Below are 23,990 nucleotides of genomic sequence, written 5' to 3' on the forward strand. Positions count from 1 at the left end.
TTTCCAACTAGTCGCTCGAGCTGGAGAGCCTGGGAGGTGGCTATCCATGTTTCCAAGAGGTCCTCCCCCTCCTCCTCCTCTTCCCTGCCCTCCACTCAGTCATTCAGCAATGCCTGTTGAATCTGAAACCAAATGTCTTTGCTTTCACTCGTCCCTTCCCTTCACCACAGCTCTTCCCTAGTGTAAACCACCTCAGGTCCACATAGACTGTGCAGTAGCCTCCTGACTGGCTCTCTGCTTTAACTACTGTCCACACCAATCTCTTCACCTCTCAATAATCAGACCAAACTTTCTGGAAGTCACTTGGCTCCTAGCATATCTCTACTTTAAATTCATTAGTGAATTTCTTCTCCTCTGAATTAAGAATGAGTCCCAGACTCCTTAAAGTAGCTCAAAAAGCCCTTGTAGTATCTGATCTCTGAGCTCATCTCACACCACTCTACTCCCTTGCTGTGTCACACTACCTTCTTTCTCTGTATTCTTCAGACACTCCAAACTCATTTTTGCTTGAAGACTTAGCACACGCTACTTCCATTAATGGCCTGTTCTTCTAGAAGCCTCTCCCTACCACCTATCTAAAGGATATTGCAATATGTTGTTATCAAACTGTTATGATTATTTGATTAATATCCATCACCCACACACCCCTAAATACACAAATATAAATTCTCTAAGTATCATCTCTTTCTTTCTTAAACATTGTATCCCTGATAATCTGGCTCATAGGAAGTCATCAGTATGTATTTATTGGATGAGTGAGTAAATGCAATGTGGGTAGTTGCTTAAGGGAGCCTTGTCTGGATGTTCTATCATTTGTGTGCTATGTGCTTACACACGGTACTGGTATGCATAGAATAACAGACTTGAAAATGTATCTTTAACTACAGATACTTTTCTTTGGGCCAGTTTCTCACCTAGAAAAATGAGGAGAAAGATGCAAATCTGATCCTGTGCTATAACTAGTTGAGAATTGAATTTGTCGTCATGCCCCATGCCCCAGATCTTCCCCAGAGGTAATCCAGGAAAGGGGACAAATTGACTTTAATTTGAGAGATACATAAGCATGACTTTTCTCCTGGACAGTTCTGGGCTCTAACATCATAGCTAATTAGTATTCTCACAGAAATTGAAAGGCATTTTGAACTTTTGCACAGACACAGCGCACAGCTTCAAAAAACTTAGAGTACAAGATATTAAAAATAGAATGCATCTTCAAAATGAGTACTTTTCATAATTGAACTTGAGAAGAAACATAAAGTGAGGTTAAATCTTATCAGGAGAAAATCCAAATGGCTTCCAGATTATTGTGCATTAGCCCATTAGTGTGGGTTAGAATATGTCATTTAGTGACAGTTTTAGTGGCGGCATCGTTTTTTGAGCATATTCTCAGGATGCTGCTTTACTTTTATTTTCCAAATTTAGGAACAAAGTTTAGATGGCATTTAAATGGGCTGCAGAAATACAGTTTCAGAGACAGTTTTACAGACTCATTCCACATTCTGTCATTTTGTGTTAAATTGGACCAAAGTGAGTCATTTATTGGGAGGTGAGAAAGGGTGTTAAAATTTGAAAAGTGGCCCAAGCCATTTCTGGTAGACTTCATTTGCACACCCTGGTAATGGCCACGCCATTCTTTTCCGTTAAACCCAAGATTCCCAGGTCCTCCATGTCAGAGATTTGTTACAGTGGGACAACCATCGAAGAGTCTTGGGAAGCCATGAGGTGACAACAGAATCTGTGCATATGCATTTATGGACTTGTATGTAAAAGCACATGTGCATTCTCTGCAGGAGGAAAGTCTAGCCCGTTATCAGATTCTGTCAGTGGAGCAAGGTTGCCAGAGAGAAGCTATTCTCCAATTCAGGAAGAGGGGGTGAGTGGCACAGGTTATAGCTAGGTTTCCAGGGACGACAGGGTAACCTCGGGAAAGAAGAGTATGACATTACCTGCATAGATAACCCTGCTGTGCAGCACACTCTGGGTTCCAGTGAGGTTTCATGAAGGGTGGTCTCAACACGAAGGAGCCTGAAGCTGCGGGGGTCGATACTAACTGTGCCATGAATATAGTGGACCAATCCCACAATCTGGCATTTGCTACTCATCTTGAGGAACCAAGGTGGGTATTCGAATGGAAGGATACAATTCTTTGAGTGAGCTCAGAGGTCCTTAATCTGTTGAATTATTTGCTTTCATACTTAAAATACCTTTTTCCTCCTTTCCTGAGAGGAGAACAAAAACAAAACAGGACCAAAATGTGAAAAAGAAGGGCACCTGGCTGGCTCAGCCAGTGGAGCATGCAACTCTTGGTCTCGGGGTTGTGAGTTCAAGTCCCACATTGGGTGTAGAGACCACTTAAAAATAAAATCTTTTAAAAAATGTAAAAAATAGTAAGTCTCCATGAATATTCCTTTTTACTAAGGTTTATTTCAAAACAGAGAGGGCTTTAAATTCTGTCTTGATTATAACAAGCATTATCTCTATGTTATAAAAAGTAGGCAATACAGGGAAGTGTAAGGGGGTTAGAAAGGCACCCTGAATCCCATTTTTTTTTCTTTCTGCTAGTGTGTGTGCACACCAAAAATGGGCTGGTGCTGCGTGTGCTTATTTATAATCAAGACCCTTGTAAAGACCACAGTGAAGAGAAACACAAATTTCCACCCACATGCAAAAGAGAGCAGGAAATGTATCTGTCATTAACATTTTTTGACTGGTAAAGTCTTGAGCATGACTCCAGGGGAAGCAAGAAGGCAGCTATTGAGCTTCTCGGGGCAGAAGTTGCATAGCTGGCCCCCAGAGCCAAGTTTGCTGTTGGAGAGGACTGTTGAAAGTTGGCAGGACCAGGTTCTATTCCAAGCCTTTGGAATTCTGACCATCCTGGTCTGAAATGAGCACTTCATCCTGCAAAGGGAACAGTGGTGACATGAGGAATGGTGGTTGTCCCTGCCCAAACCTCAGTGTGTGTTCCTGGCATCAACACCAGAGTATATTGTCCCCTTGCATCTGAGTGAACTAAACCTCTCATAGTTTTACCAAGACCTCTTTGCTAGTTTAGAATATGGGTCTCAAATTTCTCCTGCCATCACACCAAATACAATTTTAAGTGGTCTACTTGCCTTCAGTAAGTACATACCTGATATTCCTCAACTTTGAAACCTTGCCAAAATCTATATTCAAATCTGTAATAGTCAAGCATAAAGAAGCTTTTGTCCTCCTTGGGCTCTCTTCAGACACTTCTTCAAAGCAAAGATTGGAAGAGGAGGGAGTCAAGGAGCCTGAGATTTAAATGAAAGGGACCTTGAAAATTTCTGTGGAGATGGGGAGTGAAAGGTGAAGGATACATACGTTCTGGAGAGACAGCAGGAATGATTCTGATAGAACCGATTATAAGACCAAGGAGAGATTTTGACGCTGTCCACAACTTTAAGGGACTGAAATGCTGTGGGTCAAAGATCTTATAAACCACTTAAATAGCATTGCATATAGATTCTGTAATAGAGAATGGAGCAATTTTTGTCCCTTTTATGATGCTCTTAAGCAGGTAAGTATAGGGACAGAGCATCTATTAAGTAAGAGTCAGGATTCCAGAGGTTTTATTTTGAATGGGGGAAACTAAACATCTGGTCTTACCACCATCTTCTATTCAAGAAAATAAGAACTGAAGTTATTTCATATCCCACCAGGTATTTTCCTCCTGCTAGATTTTGCTTTCCATTCGATCAACATCCAAACAAAGACTGTTTCATAAAATAGGAAGGGTCTTTTGCTGAGCAGATTTTAAGGACAGGAATCTGCTTATTCTATTGAAATTTAATGAAACTCTTTCCCTTTGAATATTGCTTGGACTTTAGATGGGTTGCAAATCTAACAAGGCTGACCTCTTGAGGTCAACCCATATATAAAGTTTGATCTTGGTTTTTAAGCAACAGCAGTGTCGGGAGATCAAGAGGTGAAATGCAATGCCTGTAAAATTGATTAGCCAAGAATTATGGAAGCTCTTCATATGATAATTACTTATATGCTTATAAGTACCAGTGCACATAGAATGTGCTAGGCATGATTTTTTGAAAGGTCTGATCCGTTTTCTTTATAGTATAGAAGAACTTATGGCAAACCTTTAGGTGAAAGTTGGGCATTTTATTACTGAAAGATAGAAAGTGGGAAGTCCCCAGAAATATTTTCAGCCTTGATCGCACTTCTTTTGGATGTGATAGCCTTACATTTAAATCACCCCTCGTATTTTGCCTCAACATATTTGCCCAAAAAATATGAGGATGTTGAAGTGATTAATACATGTTTTATCTCTTTCCTGAACTTCAAACTCAATGTACCCAGTTACTTATTGGACATCTCCACATGGATGTCTAATAGCTCAAATTTATAAGCCCAGAACTGAACTCTTCCAACTGCAAACGCCCAAATAATCATCCCCTTTATCTCTGTTGTATCAATAGAAGGCGACTTCAGTCTTCCAGTTGGATCAGCGGCCCCCACTTTGAAGCCATCCTTGATTCCTTTTTCTTACACCTTCCACACAACCTGTTAACCAATCCCTTGGTTAAGGCTCGACCTTCAGGGATATGTCCAGAATCTGACTGCTTGTTTCCATCTCTGCCACATTACCCTGGGCCAAGCCATCATCCTCTCTCACCTAAATAATCACAATAATCTCCTAAGGTCTCCCCACTTTTACCCTTGCTCTAGGACCTTTGAAAACAATATCAGTGACAAAAATAAGGTTGCTAAATTGATACATCTTGTAATACACGCACCCGGTATCTTAGCTGGGAACCTATGATGAAAATTGGATTTGTTTCCCGCTACAGCCCAGAGAGCAATATGGTTTGTGATTATGTCTTTCCATCTGGCCCGCCCCTGTCTCTGTCTGCCAATCACCTGGGGATTTATCTGCATGCAGCATTAGCTGGAGAAAGATGGAAGCCAAAATGTTGTTGATATATTTATGTATGTGTGCGTAGACATGCTGAACAAAAACAAGCTGATGGAAACACCCACTCAGAGAACCAATAACATTCTTTTCTTCTTGCTTCTCTCACTCGCTTGCTTTCAGCAACCACTGGAAAGAAAAGACAGCCAGAATAGTTCTCAGCACAGCGTTTCCAGCCACCGGAGCCTGCACACGGCCTCCCCAAGCCACAGCACACAGGTGCTCCCCGAGTACCCACCTGCAGAGGCTCCAGCTCCAGATCAAACCGACAGCTCTGGGCAGAAAAAACCAGATCCTTTTAAAATCTGGGCCCAGTCCAGGAGCATGTATGAAAACCGACGTGAGTAGCACCCTGGCTTCTATCTTCCCGAGACCCCTGCCCAAGGCTCCAGCTGTCTTTTGAGGCTTCTTGAAAATAGACTTTCAGTATATGAACGGGGTAGAGGTGAAACACAGAGGTGAAAGCTTCTCAGAATAGTGATAGAATCTGCTGGATGTTCGTGGAGGATCCATTATGTGTTCAGTTTGGGGTGGACTAGATGTGGATGGTGGTCAAATAAAGGGTCTGTATTAAAATGGATTTATTTTTCCCTTCAGTTAAAAGAAGTGGCAGATAAGAGCTGCTGTCTCATTAATTCTTCCTCCCCGTGTAGAGATTGTGGCATGTTCTCGTGAAACAGCTCTGATGTACAATAGAACATAAATATGATTGGTTTAGATTGTAGGAGCAATAAGAAGAAATTAAATGCTTTCTCGTTGGTCTCCTAGTTTTTGAGAATACTGGTAATTTTTTTTTTTTACTGTTATCTGTCTTTTTAAACATTCCCCTTAATAAGAAAAAAAAAGAAAGCAGTGAGTGATTTGTGCTTTAATTATTTATGCTGTGGTTAAGTGTGTTCCTTTGGCTTCAATATTTCGATAAATATGAACTAGTGTTAGCATACATCCTAATTTTTTGGCTCTTATAAACCTGATATTGCCTTCATGTTTTATTTCTTTCCTTTTGTTATGAAATGATTCTAAGGACTGTTCAGGATAAATAATAATCGTTTATCCTATACCATTATCAATGAAAGCTCCCAAGGTGCTTTCATCTTAGGGGACGCAGGCTAACTCCCTTTTTTGGCAGTTGCTATTGCTGACATTTTCTCATGAGTATGATTGGTCAGGATGAAGCCACTCTGGAGGAAGAACATGCACTTCATTTTCTCTTTGGGGCATGGGATTGGAGAGAATGTTTAATGAGGGAGAAGGCCTAGTCTGGTGAAGGGTCTGATGAATATTGGAAGAGAGAAGAGAATCATTCTGTTCATCCTCCTTATGGCAGCCCCAGCCCCAGCACAAGTTTTCTTTATAGCCACAGCTGTGGTTGTTTCTCAGGCAAAGCCCCCCCTGGCTTCAGCCTCTTGCCCACCCACTCAGCCTTGACTATGAAGCCTTTGCTTTGCTGGCTGGGACAACTGCTCTGTGACCCAAGCAAAACAGGGGAGTGAGGCCAGCATCCCTACCTGAGGAAAACAACTGGTCACATTACTGGGTGAAATTCAGCAGTTAGGGGGCACAAGGCAAGTCTGGAGTCATGATGATTACAAAATTTTGGAAGTCACTCAGGAGTCCCTCCATCCTTTTCCTCCTCCAGGGAGAAATATCCTTGCCTCCTTACTGTAACAGTGTGGGGAATTAGATAAGCTCTTTTGGCTAAGGGTTGACTATGCTCACAAAAGCCAGATAATTTGAGAAGGAATTTATTTAGTTCCCGGTCTCAGAAGACCCCTACGGTATGCCTGAGGCCAGGTCAGAGGAGATGAAGTTCCATTTAGAACATCCCTTGTAAGCATTAGTTGCTAAGTATGAACATGGGGTCTGTTCTCACTGTGACTTCTAACTAATTGTAGTGGTTTCATTGAACAAATGCTTTCCACAGAGGTATATTTTCACATTTTTTTCACATTTCTCTCTAACCATGTGGCTTCTCCAATCAATGGCCCAACTTCAGTTGATGCTGAGATATTGCCTTATTGACCAAGCTCCTGCTTTTCTCAATACAGTATACATTTATGACTTTCCCAGGTGTGAATCTTTTTGTGATAAAGTAAATCATGTTCTGAAGTGCTGGTGGGGCATGAGATTGACAGACAATTCTAACACATCCATTTAACAGGAGACTCCAGCTCAAATACCGTATGTGCCTTGATGGAAGCAAAATTCCTTAAGAATTTGGTATTTAATAAAATTTTCCAAAAACTTTTTGCCAGAAAGAAAAGAAGTAAAATGTGTACTCTTACGACACAGCCAGATGCTTATTTAAGCACCTAAATTGTTCAAGTGACTATCAGACTGAAATATGTGGACTGGGGCCAGTTTTGTCTTCACTTTCTATAACATCTAAGGAACAGGATCTAACAACACAAATGAGAATCAATTTCTTTTGGTGATTGGAGGCTCCATAATTGAGTGATCGTAGCAACCTAATTGATGTTAAGATTCACATGGATTTCTCTCTCATCACTCAATGAGCATAATGATGAGACGTTCCCTCCTCCCTCCAGTGGTAATTATTTGGTCTCTGTCACAGATTTTCTTCTTTTCACAGTACTGCAAACAAACCTACATCAATCTTGTCTTAAGCAGTATTTTGCTTTATCCCAGGTCCTTTTCTCCCATTACCTTAGGTGGTTTTTAATCTCATCTTGCCCTGGGGTGGGGTGCTTGGAGGGTAGGGGGTGAGTGGGTGGGAAATAGAGCATGTAGCCTTGTTAGATGCGATTCCCTGCCCCTCCCCCAAGACATATTAAAATGAACAAAATACTCCAGGAGAAACAAGGAAGTTGAAGTCAGGAATAATACTTTAATTGGACCCAGGTTATCCTCTTTTTATTTTGAAAACATATTTTTCTTATATTTCATTTTACTGTAAAGGGCATTGTGAAGATAAACACAGTCTCTGATCAGATTCCTTCACATGGTCCAAATGCTGGGCAAAATACCATATTCTTGATAGGGCCATTTGTCAAAACACCAGTATCAAAATGAATCAATCTTAATTGCAGATATGTTAATAAGTTCCCTTGAAGGGCTTTAATGTATAATTAAAAACAAAGGCAAGCATGGAAGACCTTTAAAAGCCATGTTGTCTTTTCTCTAGCAACATATCAATTTGATAACATGTCTTTAAAAATGACCCTGATACGATCTTATTAGTAAATGTTCAGGAAGACCAACTAGTATCCACCAGTGTGTACTACAAAAAGTCTAAATAAAGTATGCGGTTGAAACAGTGCCTGTTGACAAAATAGTTTGGAAAGAAAAAAGTCAAAGCTGTTGTACCAACATTGTAAACCTGTCCTATTCAGGAGAAACATGCTCACACATTTGAAATCGGTCAATTGGATCCTTTATTATAGTGAGTTTAAGGAGCTTGGTTGCTTCTAGATGGTTTTTTTTTTTTTTTTTTTTTTTTTTTTTTTTTTTTTTTTTTTTGCTTCTAGATGTTAAGAGCTGTTATGACAGTTCTTATTTTTGTTTTGTTCAGATCTTGGCCAAATCTAATGATTTATGTCTCTAAATAAAAGACTTCTCCAGAGGTGCTTGGATGGCTCAGTTGGTTAAGCATCTGACTCTTGATTTTGGCCTGGGTCATGAGATCGAGTCCTGAATTAGGATCTGAGCAGAGTGTCTCGGAGCCTGCATGAGAGTCTCTCTCTTCCTCTCCCTCTGCCCATCCCCCCCACTCTCCCTCTCTCTATCTCTAAAAAAAAGAAAAAAAGGACTGAATTGCCAAGAATTCACCTGTACTATTAGTACAAGAATGAATTCTATTGGGAATCTGATACATTTTGAAATAAATAGTGTGGCAGTAACAAAAGTATACTTTTTTTTTTTCCAAAAGGAAATCAGGATTTAGACAAACCCAAAGTTCATGACATGATTAAAACAAGGTCATACGAAAATGTGTACTTTAGGGTATGAATATGAAGAGTCTAAGATGGTAATGGTAGTTGTATGAAACTCTCAGTGGAACAACTGTAAATACCAGCTTTTTGACAAGAAAAGCACCATGAAAAAAAAAGCTAGAATCAAACTGTAGTCTTTTAAAACCCACAGCAGCCATGACCTTTACTGTGAAAGCTTAACTGCACGTTCCTTATCAATCAAAACTAAATTAAAATGAAGTAAGAGAAAGCACATACATTAAGCTTTGCAAAATTGTGAAATTAATATTCCAGCTATGTCACCTTCGCCTGCATCGGGATTGAGCAAGGGAGAGAGAGAAAGAGAGATCAATTCTACGAGTTTTGGAGAATGTCAGAGTAAGGATCCGCTGAAAACTTTTATTCCTCCATTATTATTCATACTGTTTGATGTTGTCATTGGTCCCGGGGGGGGGGGGGGGGGGGGGGCTGGGGAGAAAGTCAGAAAAGGGAGGGAAGAAAGAGAACTGCCATGAACAGGAGTGTTATGGCGCTCCTGTTGACCAAGCATAGACCAAAGACAGGATGAAATAAAAAGTGATGGGCACATTTTATCTAAGTCTGGGCATTTGTGTCTGTAGTAATGGAGACACCAGGAGGTTTTTCTGCAAACCTGGTGATTCCATTCTCTGTAATTATCAAAGGAAGTCTTTTGACAGTTTTATTGAGTTATCGCTGGCATTACCAAAGGAGGTAACTGCTGACATTGCCCCCATGCAAGGGATTAAAAAGGAAGGAAACTGGACAAAGTTATCTTAGTTCATTTTGATTCAGTCTCCAAAAATAAGTGATATTAATATCAGAAAGATAATTCTTCCCTGCTGCCTCCTAAAAAATTCAATTCTTGTAGAATCTGCCTGAAATAAAGAAGAGAATAAACCATTTGGTGGGGGGACTGGTTTAGAAACTTTAGTGGCCCCTGGGAAGAAGTGGCAGCAGAGAACACAAGAGAGAAATTCTATAATTCTGTAACACGGTTCACTGTTGACTTACCATCCAAGTTACATATTTGGGTACATGGATTTTGTTTTGTGGAAAGATATAATGGTTAAAATGCCAAAGTCAAAGTGCCAAAAGACTTTCTTTGTAACATGTTTGGGTTGGTGTATCATATTTGTGTCCGTGTTTTCCTAGCTCATCATTGGCATCTTCCACCCCCTCAGTGTCCTTGGGCACCTTCCTTTTCAACAGGAAGCTCTTTAAATAAATTTGCCATTTATTTAAAATAAATTTTCCCATTGATTTTCAGAGAGACACAAACGCTTTTTTCCTATGGACTAAACTGTATGATAAGCCTAAATCTTTTGGCCACACCCGCCCGTACCATGACAGCTGACACCTAAATGAGCGAAGGCAGAAACTTGCTACATTTGGTGTCACTGTAGAGAGGGCACGTGTTCTTGTGTTAAATGATGCTGAGAAAAATGGGTATAGGCTGGACGTCTCTGCTGAGATCCCTCTCTTGTTTGCAAAGGGCTCAGCAGACTTAAGGCAGACTCTGCCAGGAACCCAGAGCTGGCCGGAAAGCACCCGTGGTCTATTTTGGAAATAATCCTCCTGCTTGAGTGAACTCAAGACAGAGACCCAACTTGATTTAATTTGTTGTTTCAGTGAGGCTATTAGAGCAAATACCCTTTAGCCAGCTACTCGAAAAGAAAGAAAATATTGTTACCTTAGCGTGCTCAAGAAAATATCATTCTCAAATTGTGTTTATGGGAGTCCTATGATGTAGCTAACTGCTTGTTCCATGGAGTCTTGCAGCTTAGCCTCCGCAATTATAATAAAAAAGCATTGAGCATAAAGCACCATTTAAAGCTCACGGCATTAAGATAGCTCAGGCAAAAATATTGGATTCAAACTTCTCTCACTTGTACTTACCTGTTCATTTAGTTTCTTCTCTCTCAGTATATTATTCATACACTGTACATTTGAAGGTAGTGGGTGAGTCACTCTTGCCAATTTGAAATCTAAACAGCCGCCTTCTTCTTCCCTACCCCACTATACAGAATTGAAGAAGATGAGAATTAAGCTCTCAGGCCTACACACTCCTTCAATCCGGAGCCCAACTAATTAAATAAACTAGAAAGGATGTAGAACAGTATTTGAGAATCTCCTTTAGGATTCACTGCCACTAAAACATTTTTTCCTTTAAATAAAAGATGTGTCATTTTAAAGACCATAAAACACACTTGCATACATTAAAACAAAGAAGAATTAAATAGAAATAAATTTTTTATTAACTTAGTTAAGTAACAGAGTGGTACCTAGAACAGTTTCAGGTACAGTGAGCACTGTCTTACAGATATTACTTTTCTTTTAATAAATGAGATTTTTACTTTAAAGCTTGGACCATTACTGAGTTTTAAGAGTACAATATTAAGTGATTGGATGATAAGTTAATACTTACAATTTTAAGATATTATAGGCAAATTTTGGAGCAAAGCAGTCATTCCAGGAATAAAATAAGAAAATATGGAAAATTGATGTTGAACATTTTTATAGATCAGACCACCATTCATGTTGAGACTATGGAAGGCTGGCTCCTTTTTGGTAATGCCATTGAAATCACAATAAACTTTGTAAAAGTTTTTTAATATTAGGAAGTATTAGGATGATCAAGAGTAACTTTTGGCAAAAATGATCTAACAAAATCAAATTATTAGGTTGCTGATCTTGATTAAGGGAGAACAAAGTGCCGTTTTTTAAAAAACTGAAAACTCTTGTAAGTCAAGCTATTTTCTTTCATACTCTACTTGGTATAACATCAGATGACTGACCAGGGATCAGGGCTTCTAATTTCTCAGAGTGAGCTTCTGTTTTCACGGTCACTGTGACTCAGCATCAGCTCTTTCCTCAGAGGTGGGCACCCACTTTATAGTCTGGCACACAATGGTTTTAATTTCCTTAATTTCTCTGGCAACATTACCAAGGACAGTGGTCAACACTGACTTCTGGTTTAGTCCAGGATAATGGCTTGGCTTGAGCCTGATTAGGAGTTATCAAACAGTGATTAGTTCTTTGAAGAAACCTAGGGCTCAATGACCGGTCCCACTGTTTGTTTCCACCTTGCGTCCTCTGTTTTGTCATCCATCCAGATAATTCTGCTTCTTTCCATGTTGGAAAGCTGTCATCTGCTCAGGCACCATCAGGATTGTTCCTATGTGTTCACCTTAATTCCTTTTCTGAGAGAAATCACCTTCCTCTTCCTTCTTGTTTCTCTGCAGTTCCAGACTGCCAAGAACAGGACATCTTCCTCTGGAGAAAAGAGACCGGATTTGGATTTAGGATTCTGGGTGGAAATGAACCAGGAGAACCTGTGAGTCTCTTGTCTACCTCTTCCCCCAAGGCTGTTTCCTACAATGTCAAAGCAAATTGGCAGCAGTAGCAAATCACCAAGATTTGAGTCCAGCTAGGTGCAACGCAGACTGTTTCATTTCAAATGGTGTGGGTTATTCATTGAGTTCTGGGGAGCTCTTTTTGTCTTGAAGAAGTGACTAGTGCCTTTCTTTAAAGGTTGTAGTCATGTGCATATAAAGCATCAGGAACTCTCCATCAAAGGAAATGAAAAACAAAAAACAAAATAATAGGCATCAACTAATAAAATGAGGGCCAGATCCTTCTGGCCAAATTTGTTAAATTGGCCAGCAGGGAGTGGGCTTTGTGCATCAGTAGCTGGTGCATAGAGAGCACCTGACAAGATATGAAAGATCAGAAGAGGTAGGACCACTGTCTTGACCAAAGTAGAAGAAGAACCCTGAACAATAGTCAGGAGACATTTAACTTCCCTGGTCCTCAGTTCCCTCATCTTTAGAACAAACTTAGTATAACACTGCAGGAATGTTTTGAAAGGAGAAGAAAGAACTAAAGATAAATACTGTTAATTTCCTCATAATAAAAATAACTGTTATCTATTGAGCACTTCCTAAGTGCCAGACCTGATGCTAGTGGCTTTTAACCTACATTTTCTCACTTCTCCATCAAATCCAGGAATTTATTCCTGTGTTTCAAATGATCAAATAAAGACTTAAAAGGGTTAATCCACTTGCCCAAGATCATAGCATTCGTAAGTGGAAGGACTGGAAAGGGTCTGATTTCAAAGTCCACATGCTTAATCACTCCTTTGTCAAAGCTCTTTATAAATTATAAATACTACGTAAAGGTAGTTACAGCATTATCATCTAGTGAGAAGGCAAGGAGAGCACAAATATTTTTGCTCAGGTTTAATAAATGGCAAATGTAACAAGACATTACATATAAAGACTGCTCTGCATGCACGTGCTAAAAGTACAGAAATGGAATGTCAAACCAGACTTTACTTGATTCAGTATTTATTTGCATTCCCTAATGCAAGGCAGAATGCTAGACCTTTAAAGAAAAGTAGTATTACTATTATAATTTCCAGAGTTTCCTGAAGGAGGGTTCTGAGGTAAACAGAGAAGGAGAAAAGATTTGCAAACAAAGGAGTAAAGTGATTTATTTCTGCAAAGGGGAAAAAGAGTGAGTCCTCACCAGACTCCAGATGAAGCCGAAGGAACCAAACAAGAGGTGGTTACTTTTAGGACGCCTCACTGGGTCAGTCCAAAGAGCATGCAACTGTTGATCTTGGGGTATTGAGTTAGAGCCCTACATTGGGTGTAGAGATTACTAAAAAAAACAAGTAAACTTAAGAAAAAAAAAAATCATTACTTTTCCATCATTTAAGAATTGTAGAACTGTCAAAATGGCCTGGTACATAATGGGTGCTCAATAAATATTTATGGCATGGATACAGACATGAATGAATGAATTGAATTGTTCTCAGAAATGTGAAGGCCATCAGTATAATAGTAAACCAAAAGGTCAACGTTTCATCCATCATCCAATTACTCGACAGATTTATATCGGTCACATCGTACCACTGGGTGCTGCTGATACGGACGGCCGCCTGAGGTCTGGGGATGAATTAATCTGTGTGGATGGGACACCAGTAATTGGAAAATCACACCAGCTGGTGGTCCAGCTTATGCAACAAGCTGCCAAGCAAGGCCACGTCAACCTCACAGTGCGGCGTAAAGTGGTGTTTGCAGGTATGTTTTTCATGTATTCCTTTAGACAGTTCATTGTCACTTTATGTACAGAAAGGGCCCCCTTCCTGTGTCTGCCTCCTCAAGCATCTATTTTAGCAAATCTTTGCAAATGTGATTAAGCTCAGAATTTCCAGATGGTTTGCTTCTCTTAAATCCAGCAAAACTACTGTCATTCAAAAGTACTTTAATGTGCCATTCAGACACGCTCAGCAAAATCTTCTAGAAGAGGACTAGTTGAATATACCCTACCTCTCCTTCTCTCTCTGCCAACCAGAACTTAGTCACCTTCTTCATTTGATGTTAATTCTCAACAAAAGAGGTCATTATAAAAGACAGGAAAACTGTTGCTTCAAGTTACAACAACAATCAGTTTTGTGCCACCAAATAAGCTCATAAAAAAGTCAGTGATACCTTATTCTTTTGTTGCCTTTCATATGTAATAAGCCAGAATTTGTTTCCCCTGTAAGAAGGTGGTAGAACTGGCCAGTTCTAGGCCATCCTTGACTCGTTCCTCCTGTCTACAAGCTTTAAAGTACTTGAGTTATCAAAACATGCAAACCCTTTCCAGCTCAACTCAAATAAAACCTTCTCCGTGGAACCCTCAGAAATTCCCTCCTTCTTCCAACTGCCTTCCAATTTTGGCATCCCTTCCTTGCCACTTTTGTGAATCATGGTTTACTTTTGTATCAGGATCTGCCATTTTGAGACAGCTCATTGTGTAAGTATCTCCTTCCCATTCACCCACCGTCTTGAAAGCACCCACATTGGTGGTTCACTGTGTCTCCAGCCCCCGCCTCGAAATAGTCAAAGAGTGCAGAAAAAGCAGATTGTTGAATCACTTGAATTACTGAAGAAATATGACATAAAATATTATCATCTCTTCAGAACTTTAATGTTAGTAAAACAGATACTTACCAAATAAAATAAACTGGCCCCTTGTTAAAAAAAAATTGTATAACTCATTTAAATGGCATATAATTAAGTATAGAATTAAGATATCAGATTCCAATAGGAGAGTCCTACCGTACTGAAACCGTGGAAAACGGTATTAATCAGTCATGGGTTATACCCATAGAGCTCACTTATGGCCTCAGAATATTCCACACAGTCTGTAGCAGTCTGTTAGAAATGGCTTTTGAGATGGGATGAAAAGTTTCGATGTTACTGACACACACACACACCCCCAATAATAGAGCAATGGCATTTTTGTTTCAGATTTATTTTTTAAATATTAAATATTTGGGGTTTTTAGCTTTGAGTCAAAGGCATGTTAAATCTATAAGGAGACATTAGACTAAGTGCGGAAAGCCACTCACAAAAGGACAAAGACTGTATGAATCCGCTTATATAACGGACCGAGAGTAGTCAAATTCATAGAAACAGGAAGCTGAATGGTGGTTGCCAGCGGTTGGGGAGGGCAAAATGGTTCGTTAGTGTTTAATGGGTACAGAGCTTCAATTTTGGAAGACGAAAAGGTTCTGAAGATGGATGGTGGTGATGGTTGCACAGCACTGTCACTGTGCTTAATGCCACTGAGCTATAAACTTAAAAATGGTTAAGATGGTCAATTTTATGTTACATATATTTTACCACAATAAAAAAGTATATGAAGGGAGAAGCTTCAAGAGTAAGTATCTTACCCAAAACTTGAACACACATTTTGTTTGTAGCGTCAAATGTGGGTCACTCCTGCTTATTATTTTGGCTATTTTGGTGTGCTTTATGTCACCTGATGAGGCAGTAAAACTGGCATTCTGAGGAAGGCTAATGTACCCAGGAGTGTGATCAGAGTAGACAACGACATCTGGAAGGTAGGAAGAGAAACTAAGTATACCTCTGCCGGGTGTTGTCAAGAATCCCACAATATGGTGATTTGAACGGTAAAGTCCACATGCACAGCCCTCTCTGCCTGATAGAAAAGCGGATAGCAAAGCGGCCTGGAGAGCTGAGCAGAAGGGTGACTCTGGAGGGTGAGCAGAAGGTGAACCTGCGCCAGAGGCTCCGAAGTGGAGGTGGGGGTCCTCACCGTGCAGCCACACCTGCCCTGCTCCTCGCGGTCCTGTGGGCCATGCCCCGGGATCGAGTTCTGAGTGGGCGCCTCTGGCAGCCACGATGAGCCCGAGAGCCGGTGCTGACAGTCAGGCTGCTGCTGTGCTCTTGAGGGGTTTGCCCCAGGGTCCTGTCCCCAGCTGCTGCCCGGGACAAGGAGCTGGGGCTCCCTGGTCCTCGCTGTCCCCCGGAGGCCTGGAGCCTCCTGCACACTGGGGGGTGGCGGGGGGTGATGGGGAGGGACGCTGAAGGGAGCGAGAGCGAGAAGAACGAACACAGAGAGACAACAGCGACAGAGAAAAGAGAGCAGCGAGCGGAACAACCACCGACAGACAGCCGAGGAGCATTACAGAACAGAAGCGTAAACGAAGGAAGCGAGGACCAAGGAAGCGACCCGAGAATACAGCGAAGGAAAACGGAGAGCACAGCGGGAACAGAAAGGCGAGACAGAACCAAAACGACCCGGAACGCCAGCACGCACAGACGACGCGCCACAGAACGTCCACAGCTCCAACGCACTACGCCGACCTGCCCAGCCAGCCCTAACCGCTCCCGCCCTGTCTCTCCATCCACCCCACACCTATGATCCCCCGCCCCGGCTCTACTCCTCCCTCTTCCCTCTCCTCCCCTCCCCTCACCTCTACCCTCCCCTCCCCCCGCACCTCCCCTTCCTCTCCGCACTCCCACCTCCCCCCTCCCTCCTCCCCCTCCCTCTTTTCCCCTCTCCCCTCTTCCCTTCGCCCTCTCTCCTCCCCCTCCCCTCCCCCCTTCCCTCCTCCCCCTGCCCCCTCCCTCCCCCTCCCCTTCCCCTCCTCCATATCCCTCCCCTTTCCCCCGCCCCTCGTCTCCCTCCTCCGCCTCCTCCCCTCCCCCTCTCCCTCCCTCTCCTCCCTCCCCCTCTCCTCCCTCTTCCCCCCTCCTCCCCCCCCTCCTCCCCTCCTCCTCCGCCCCCCGTCTCTCACATGCAGCCCCCAAAGCGGAGAACGAGGTGCCGTCACCGGCCTCCTCCCATCACAGCAGCAACCAGCCGGCGTCGCTGGAGGAGAAGCGCACCCCGCAGGGCAGCCAGAACTCGCTGAACACGGTGAGCTCGGGCAGCGGCAGCACCAGCGGCATCGGCAGCGGCGGCGGCGGCGGCGGCAGCGGCGTGGTGAGCACGGCCGTGCAGGCCGTGCAGCCCTACGACGTGGAGATCCGGCGCGGCGAGAACGAGGGCTTCGGCTTCGTCATCGTGTCCTCGGTGAGCAGGCCCGAGGCCGGCACGACCTTCGGTGAGTGAGTGTCCCGGCGCACCCCCTCGCCCCTGCACCCCCGCCCCGCCCCCAGCGTCCCGGGGTGCAGGGTGCGGCCGCCAGGGTCGTGGTGCGAGCGAAAGCTGGCCAAGGTCTCATTAGCAGCAATGCCTTCATGCTTTCCGCTTCGGGTAATCAAAGCCTTAATCGGGGATGGAGAGTGTGTTCGGTAGCTTTTCCCCTCCCGAAGGCTGGAACCTTGCAGCTTCCATGCAGAACGCGTGTTCACACGCACACAACCTCAGGCGTCAACGAAATTGGCATGACCCATGGAGAGCAGCCCCTTGACAGTGTAGAGTGAGTGAGAAATCCCGTGGCCAAGAATGCCTTTGTGAGGTCCCGAGTTAGGGTATCATTAATAGCGGAAGGCTCAGCGGGTCAGAGAGTTTGGGGAATAAGCTTATGGTTGTAAAAATGCCTAGGGAACAATACAGGTGTAAGGAGTAAAGGTAATTACAGGAAGTGCCCGGTGCACCTTATCTGCGTCCTTTCTCTGTCCCCATCTGAAATTTGTAAATGTTCAATAATACTTTTACCGTTGTCTGCTTTAGAATCTAGTTAAGACCTAGTTAAGTCTCTGAGGGGACTCACCTGCAAGTGAAGAGCCGTTTGTCTTCACTGCCCTTGAATTCCAGCAGGGCTGATTTTCCCATCTCATCCGGATGTTGGGGGTTTCAGGAGAGTGTGGAGAAATCCACTTGTCACCCTTTTAGAAGGCTAACTGATGGGGTGTACTAGCAAAGACAGGACCCACATGATTCTAAGAATGTCATAATCTGTGAATCTATTTCCTGTTAGAATGGATTCTAAAAATGTACTCCAGAAATGATCCATCTTCTTTATTAGATAAAAAAAATCATCTGTTAATCCCCCCAAGCACATGTGTTCATTAATACGGAATAGGATGGGGAGGCAGGTAGGGCTATGCGGGCTTTGAAATTTACTCAGTTCTATCCCCAAATGACTTGTCCACAAGAGTCTGATGACCAGGGGCCCATGTCACTGCCACCCAAGATCAGGTGAGGTGCTCCATACCTTCAGCTTCCTGATCCAGTAGAACTCCCTTTATCTTCATTTAGTCTCTAGAAGTTGCTTCCTGCTAAAGCCATTTCCCCTGAGGTCTGTTCATTAGGAGACTGAGTCAGTCAGGTCTATGCATGTGTGGCTGCAGTAACAAACACCCGTTACTAACCGTGCTTTTGTGAGCTACATTAATCAAGTCACAGCATGTCATGAATGGATGACTGGACGTCAAGGCAAGGTTTTTTGGGTTTTGTTTGTAAATTGATTTGGGGGACTTTTCTGCTTAATTTAACAATATAAAGAAAGGCAGAGGGGGGAAAGAAATCCCTTTGCTTTCTTCAGATCTTCAGTTTGATTGTCCCTATGTACCCCCGATAGTACATGAATCCAAAATTCATGATTTCAGAATTCTTGGTTTCATTTTTACAGTGAAATAGATCTGTCAGGGGGGAGGCTATGTGTTATTTAATGAATATTGAATGTATTTTCACAATTTGGTCTTTGATGGTTTTCCTCTGGCACTTACAGTAAACAAATTCAGCTTTCCCTAATACCTTGCATGAGACTTCTGTTTCAAACCGTGCAGAGCTTTCCTCATACCTGCTGTTTGATACCTTTCTCATGTGAGTTGTCCATGGAGATAGGATAAACTTAATCTGGACCTTGAATTTGAGTATGGAGATAGAGTATACCAGACTTGCCTTTTGGATTCCAGAGGGCTGTTTGCTTCCTTACAATTCTGTGGCCTTGACCTCATGTGCATTGATACACACTTGGGCAAATATGTCAAAATTCAAAGAAATTATAATGCCTTTCCCCTCACATTTTATCCTCAAGGTCCAAATGATAACAGTAGCACTTGGTTAGTTACAGTGACTCCCATGTTCATTTTATCACCATTGCAAAAGGTGACTCACCTGCATAACTGCTTCACAGCCCTCAGAAAGATGAATTCCCACAATAGGTAAATACACACTTCACTGCAGACCCTATGTCAGGACTCAAAGCCAATTCCCCACCCCTCTTGAGAAGTTAGCAGTGCTCGTGGTTGTGACACGGGGTGCCTCAAAGTGCATTAAAAAACCTCCCTCTTCAAATGCACTTTTCCTGGTTTTCACATTGTAGATGTGCAGTAACTGATCATGAGAAAGGAAATGATCAAAGGAAAGGGTTGAGGAAGGATTTGAACCTGGCTTTGGATCGCTGTCCTTAGCCTGAGCAGAGACCAGGTTTTCAGAGTCCTTTAAGGGGATTTTTGTGAGAAAAGAGTTAGATATCAGATCTAATGAGCCATTTGGGCCCTACCCAGAAAGCATACATGATAGGCTGGCTGAACAGAGGTCACAGAAGGGAAAATAGGTGTCAGGGTAGGGTGCTTTATTGGCTCATGTCTTGTAATTATGCCTTTTTCCTAAAGCTTTCATCATTCTGGAGGGAAGGCAGAAAGACTAAGTGTTTGTCCATTAGGTGTTTGCAGAGGGAGTTTTGGTGGTAGCAGACTCTCATGCCTCACCAGACGCCTAGTGATTATTTTTTCTAAATGGAGAAAGAACAAAACATTGGCAGAAGCTGAAACAGCAGCTGGCAAAAATGAAGTGACACGAACACAGAATGTGTAAAAGCATCCATCCCAGCTCTGGGTTTCACATTTGCAGACCCAAAATAAGCCAACGGCGAGTTATTTTGGGGCTCTTGAGAATCTCTGAAGCTGCTAAATATCACAGATTTTGTCATTGATCGAAGAAGGGAAGCTGGGGTTTCCCCCACATTTGGGCTGGGGCAGGGAGCTCAGCTAGGAGCAGTCACCGCTCAGCGGCAGCTCCTCCTACACAGGCGCTGAGTATTGCCAATGTTTTGACCATCGGCACAGAGCTCTCCTTTAATAACATTTGCTTAATGCTTTAATTAATTAACACTTAACCTTCTCTTTCCCTTTTCAACCCTTTTTCTCCTCCCTTTGCTATATTCCCACGTAACTTAAAAAAAAAATAAAAACTCAATATCAAAGCAGGCAATGCATGTGTGGCTATGCCTCACAAAATAGGTCGGATTATTGAGGGGAGTCCTGCTGACCGATGTGGCAAGCTGAAAGTGGGAGATCGGATCCTGGCAGTGAATGGATGTTCCATCACCAACAAGTCCCATTCAGACATTGTCAACCTAATCAAGGAAGCGGGAAACACAGTTACCCTCCGCATCATTCCCGGGGATGGTAAAGTATACCTCTTGTGTCTCGTTCTCTCTAGCTCTTTCTGTGCCTCTCTTTCTCTTCTATCTGTCTCTCTCATTAGGATCCATGTAATTGAGTAGTGTTGATTTAGAGGCAGCGTTACCCATCCCTAACTGAGCATACCCATCATACAAGTGTAAGCCATCATTATTACTAAACCTTACCTCCCCTCTCCCCTCCCTTTACTTAATCATCTTGCCCTGTGACCCTGTCTTACTGCACATGCAGACATTGCAGAAAATCTTAACTTTCTCCATTTTATTTTGGTTTTGGTCCCCATGTCCTTAAAATGATAGAATAGTTTGAAAACAGGCAGTAAAGATCCTCTGATGTTCTATCTGGAAATGATTAAAGATTTAGAAAAAAAAAAAAAAAGAAAAAAGAAAAAAACCCTAAACTTTAACTGTATAAGGGCACCTGGCTGGCTCAGTCAGTAAAGCATGTGAATCTTGATCTCAGGGTCATGAGTTCAAGCCCCACTTTGGGTGTGGAGCCTACTTTAAATTTAATTAATTAAATTTTTTTTAAAGTAAAATTTAACTGTATGATACAGTGACATCACAAAACCTACATTATGACAATTCAGAGCCAGTACTTTTTTTTTTTCCAGAATAAGTGAATATATGAAAGGTTTTTGTTGAATGAGAGATTCTTGGGGGTTTGTGCTTACTGGGTTTGTCTCTAATTTTTACACGTGGATGAAGAAAGAATAAAACCTCCCTTTGATACGTTATACCTGCATTAAACTAGGCCTATTCTTGTTTGTTGGCTTGATTCTTTTATTGGTTAAATTCAAATCTTGTTTCTTTTACACCACTGGTATTTCTTTCCCTAGGAGACATTTGGCATTGTCTGGAGTGGTGCTAATGACATTTAGTGGGTAAAGGCCAGGGATGCTTCTAAACATCCTGCAGTATACAGGATAGCCCCCCACAATATAAAATTATACAGCAGAAAATACCAATACACATTATTCATATCTTTTTAAAGATTGATTTATTTCAGAGGGAGAGAGTACAAGAGTCCACCAGTCGGGGGAGGGGGAACGGTAGGCAGAGGGGAGAGGGAGAGAGAATCTCAAGTGAATTGCTCTGAGCACAGAGCTGATACACAGGGTTCAGTCTCAGGATCCTGAGATCATAACCTGAGCCAAAATCAAGAGCTGGTGCTGAACTGACTGAACCACCCAGGCACCCCACTCATTATTCATATTTAATAAAAATGAAGTTGATGCTCTAATGTCACTAAGTATAGAATCTTTAGAGAATTAAGTCCTGAATACTGACTTCATTCTAAGCAGACTTTGCCTTTGGGTGGAAAGTGATACTTGTCTCAAATGTTTCAATGTCTTTTTGTTGTTATTACTACACATGTTCTAAAACATATATTCTGAAAGTCAGTATTTTTCAAGAAGAAAATGTGGTTTAAGGAGATAATGGGATTAACAATTCTGTGCCCTTGATCTTAAGATAAGAAAATCAGAGATATATCTGAAAGTAATTGACCAAATGAATATTTTTATAATTGTTAGAAACTGATCCCTATTAGTTTAAAATTCAAGGGGTTGTAAACTGTGCCTTTCAGAACAAAATAAATTGTAAGCCAAACAATAAATATTTGAAAATTGTTGGTTCTAAGAACAGATAATTTTCTCGGAGCCAAAAATACCCCATACCAAATGTGGAGGAAAAAATAGCTCCTTGATTGCTGATCTACTTCACCCTGCCTCAGATACATGGTTAGTAATTTACCATGTGGTCTGGAGTCCATTCCACCAGTTCACCACTCTGGAAGGCAATTACAATTTAGGAATGTGATCACAGGATGATAGGACATAGGTTCCTAATGGAAAAGATGAAGGAAGCCAGAAAAATTAAGTGAGAAGTGGTTGAGAGAGCCAAATGTAGTATATAAATTTAGGTACATCTATCTGCATCCCCTACAGAGATTTCAAAACACTAATCCAGAAGAACTCAACACAGGCATTGACTTGCTGTGTCTGTATTGGTCAGTCTTAATGTGGGAAGGATAATGTCCAAAAAAGGAAGGAAGGAAAGAATGTACTCCTTGAGGGAAGGGCTTAGAAAAAGAGCTTGAAATCAGGAAAGCTATAAATATGCAGAAGCAAAGTATACTACTGTGCACATACTAGGTATTAATGAAGTACAGTGAAAAAGTTTTGGAACACCAAAAAATACAGGGCAAGGTGAATTATCCAGTAGCAGTTGTCAATAAAGACATTTTTTTAAACTTCAGTACTTAAAAAATATAAAATTCAGGTAGACACATCACATACTTTTTTGGCTAGAAGAAAGTAAACATTAATGCTGATACAATGTAGTTGAGGACCAATGTGCTGCCCAGGATGTGATTTCATCCCAAGATACTGCAGCAAGTCCTTGCCATGATTTAAAAAGCAAAAACAAAACAAAACAAAAAACTCTTCCATCATTTACTTTGTAAATTTCAGAAGCCAGGGAAAGGAAATCGGGTCTGACAGAGGGTGGATTTGTGATGCTCATCTCTTAATGGAGCCAAAAATGGTCATCTTGGAAATTAAAATTGAGGCAGGGGAGTCCGATTTCTGGAGAGATGCTGGAACAATCCAAGAGAAGTTTGCAAACACCTAGAAGACAGAGCTTCCGTTAAGGAAGGTCTGATGAAGAGAAACACATGGCAGATCACTTCCTCTCTGGGAGGGTGTGTTAGACGTGGAAGACTGTAGAAAAAAAGGGGGAGTATGTTTCAGGGACCTCTGCTCTCCTTCATACCTTTCGCACTAATGTTTAATTCATCAAGTAGCCCAAAGACAGTTTGTGTTGTGGTCCTTGTGAAGAGACTGAAGTTCTTAGAAACCCACATTATCCAGAGTACTGTTGTCAGAAACCCCGGGAGGCACTTTGAGAGTGTGGGAAAGTGTGCTCTCCTTTTGGCGGTGCTTAGAACCCACTCGGGATCCACTTCTTTCCCTAGCTCCTGCTGCCTGATTATTTTATCGTGTCATTGTTCACCTGGTACTTTCTCCAACTTACTTATGTCTGTACTTTCTCTCACTTCTCCCATTTCTCTGGGTCCTCCCTGGCCCCCCACCAGCCCTCTTCAATGATGACTCAGAAACGTGACTTTCCTTTATTTGGCTTGTTATGTTCCTAGAAGGCCCACCTTCACAGACCATGGACAGGCCTAGATCGGGGGTCCTCCCCATCTCTGCTTTTACTGTCTTTGGGACCAGCGTGGGAGGTGCAAGTGGGGGCAGAACATTTTCTCCTATGAGATGTGGGCCAGGCCTAATAAATATGTAAGGGCAGCACAGAAAGGCCCAGAAAAGAGCTGACCATACTGAATCTGAACTTGAAATTGACAAGTCAGACCACACACGTTTCCTTACTACTTGCCTTCTGTAGAAAACTCTGT

General features: G+C 42.1%; 1 protein-coding gene across 14 annotated transcripts in view; it reads left to right on the plus strand.

The window, feature by feature from the left end:
- MAGI1 (membrane associated guanylate kinase, WW and PDZ domain containing 1) overlaps nt 1-23,990 on the plus strand; it is a 642,704-nt gene that overhangs the window by 605,283 nt on the left and 13,431 nt on the right. For 4 of the 14 annotated variants that reach the window (XM_055342834.1, XM_055342836.1, XM_055342841.1 and 1 more), the window contains 6 exons: nt 5,069-5,285; nt 9,172-9,255; nt 12,141-12,232; nt 13,790-13,982; nt 17,000-17,302; nt 20,355-20,558. In XM_055342834.1, the coding sequence (XP_055198809.1) occupies nt 5,069-5,285; nt 9,172-9,255; nt 12,141-12,232; nt 13,790-13,982; nt 17,000-17,302; nt 20,355-20,558 (1,093 nt within the window). The remainder of the gene's footprint in view (nt 1-5,068; nt 5,286-9,171; nt 9,256-12,140; nt 12,233-13,789; nt 13,983-16,999; nt 17,303-20,354; nt 20,559-23,990) is intronic. The other 10 variants (XM_055342837.1, XM_055342838.1, XM_055342842.1 and 7 more) reach the window with 5 other exon arrangements.

This window comes from Nyctereutes procyonoides, unplaced genomic scaffold, assembly GCF_905146905.1.
Source record: "Nyctereutes procyonoides isolate TBG_1078 unplaced genomic scaffold, NYPRO_anot_genome, whole genome shotgun sequence".
Lineage (NCBI taxonomy): Eukaryota > Metazoa > Chordata > Mammalia > Carnivora > Canidae > Nyctereutes > Nyctereutes procyonoides.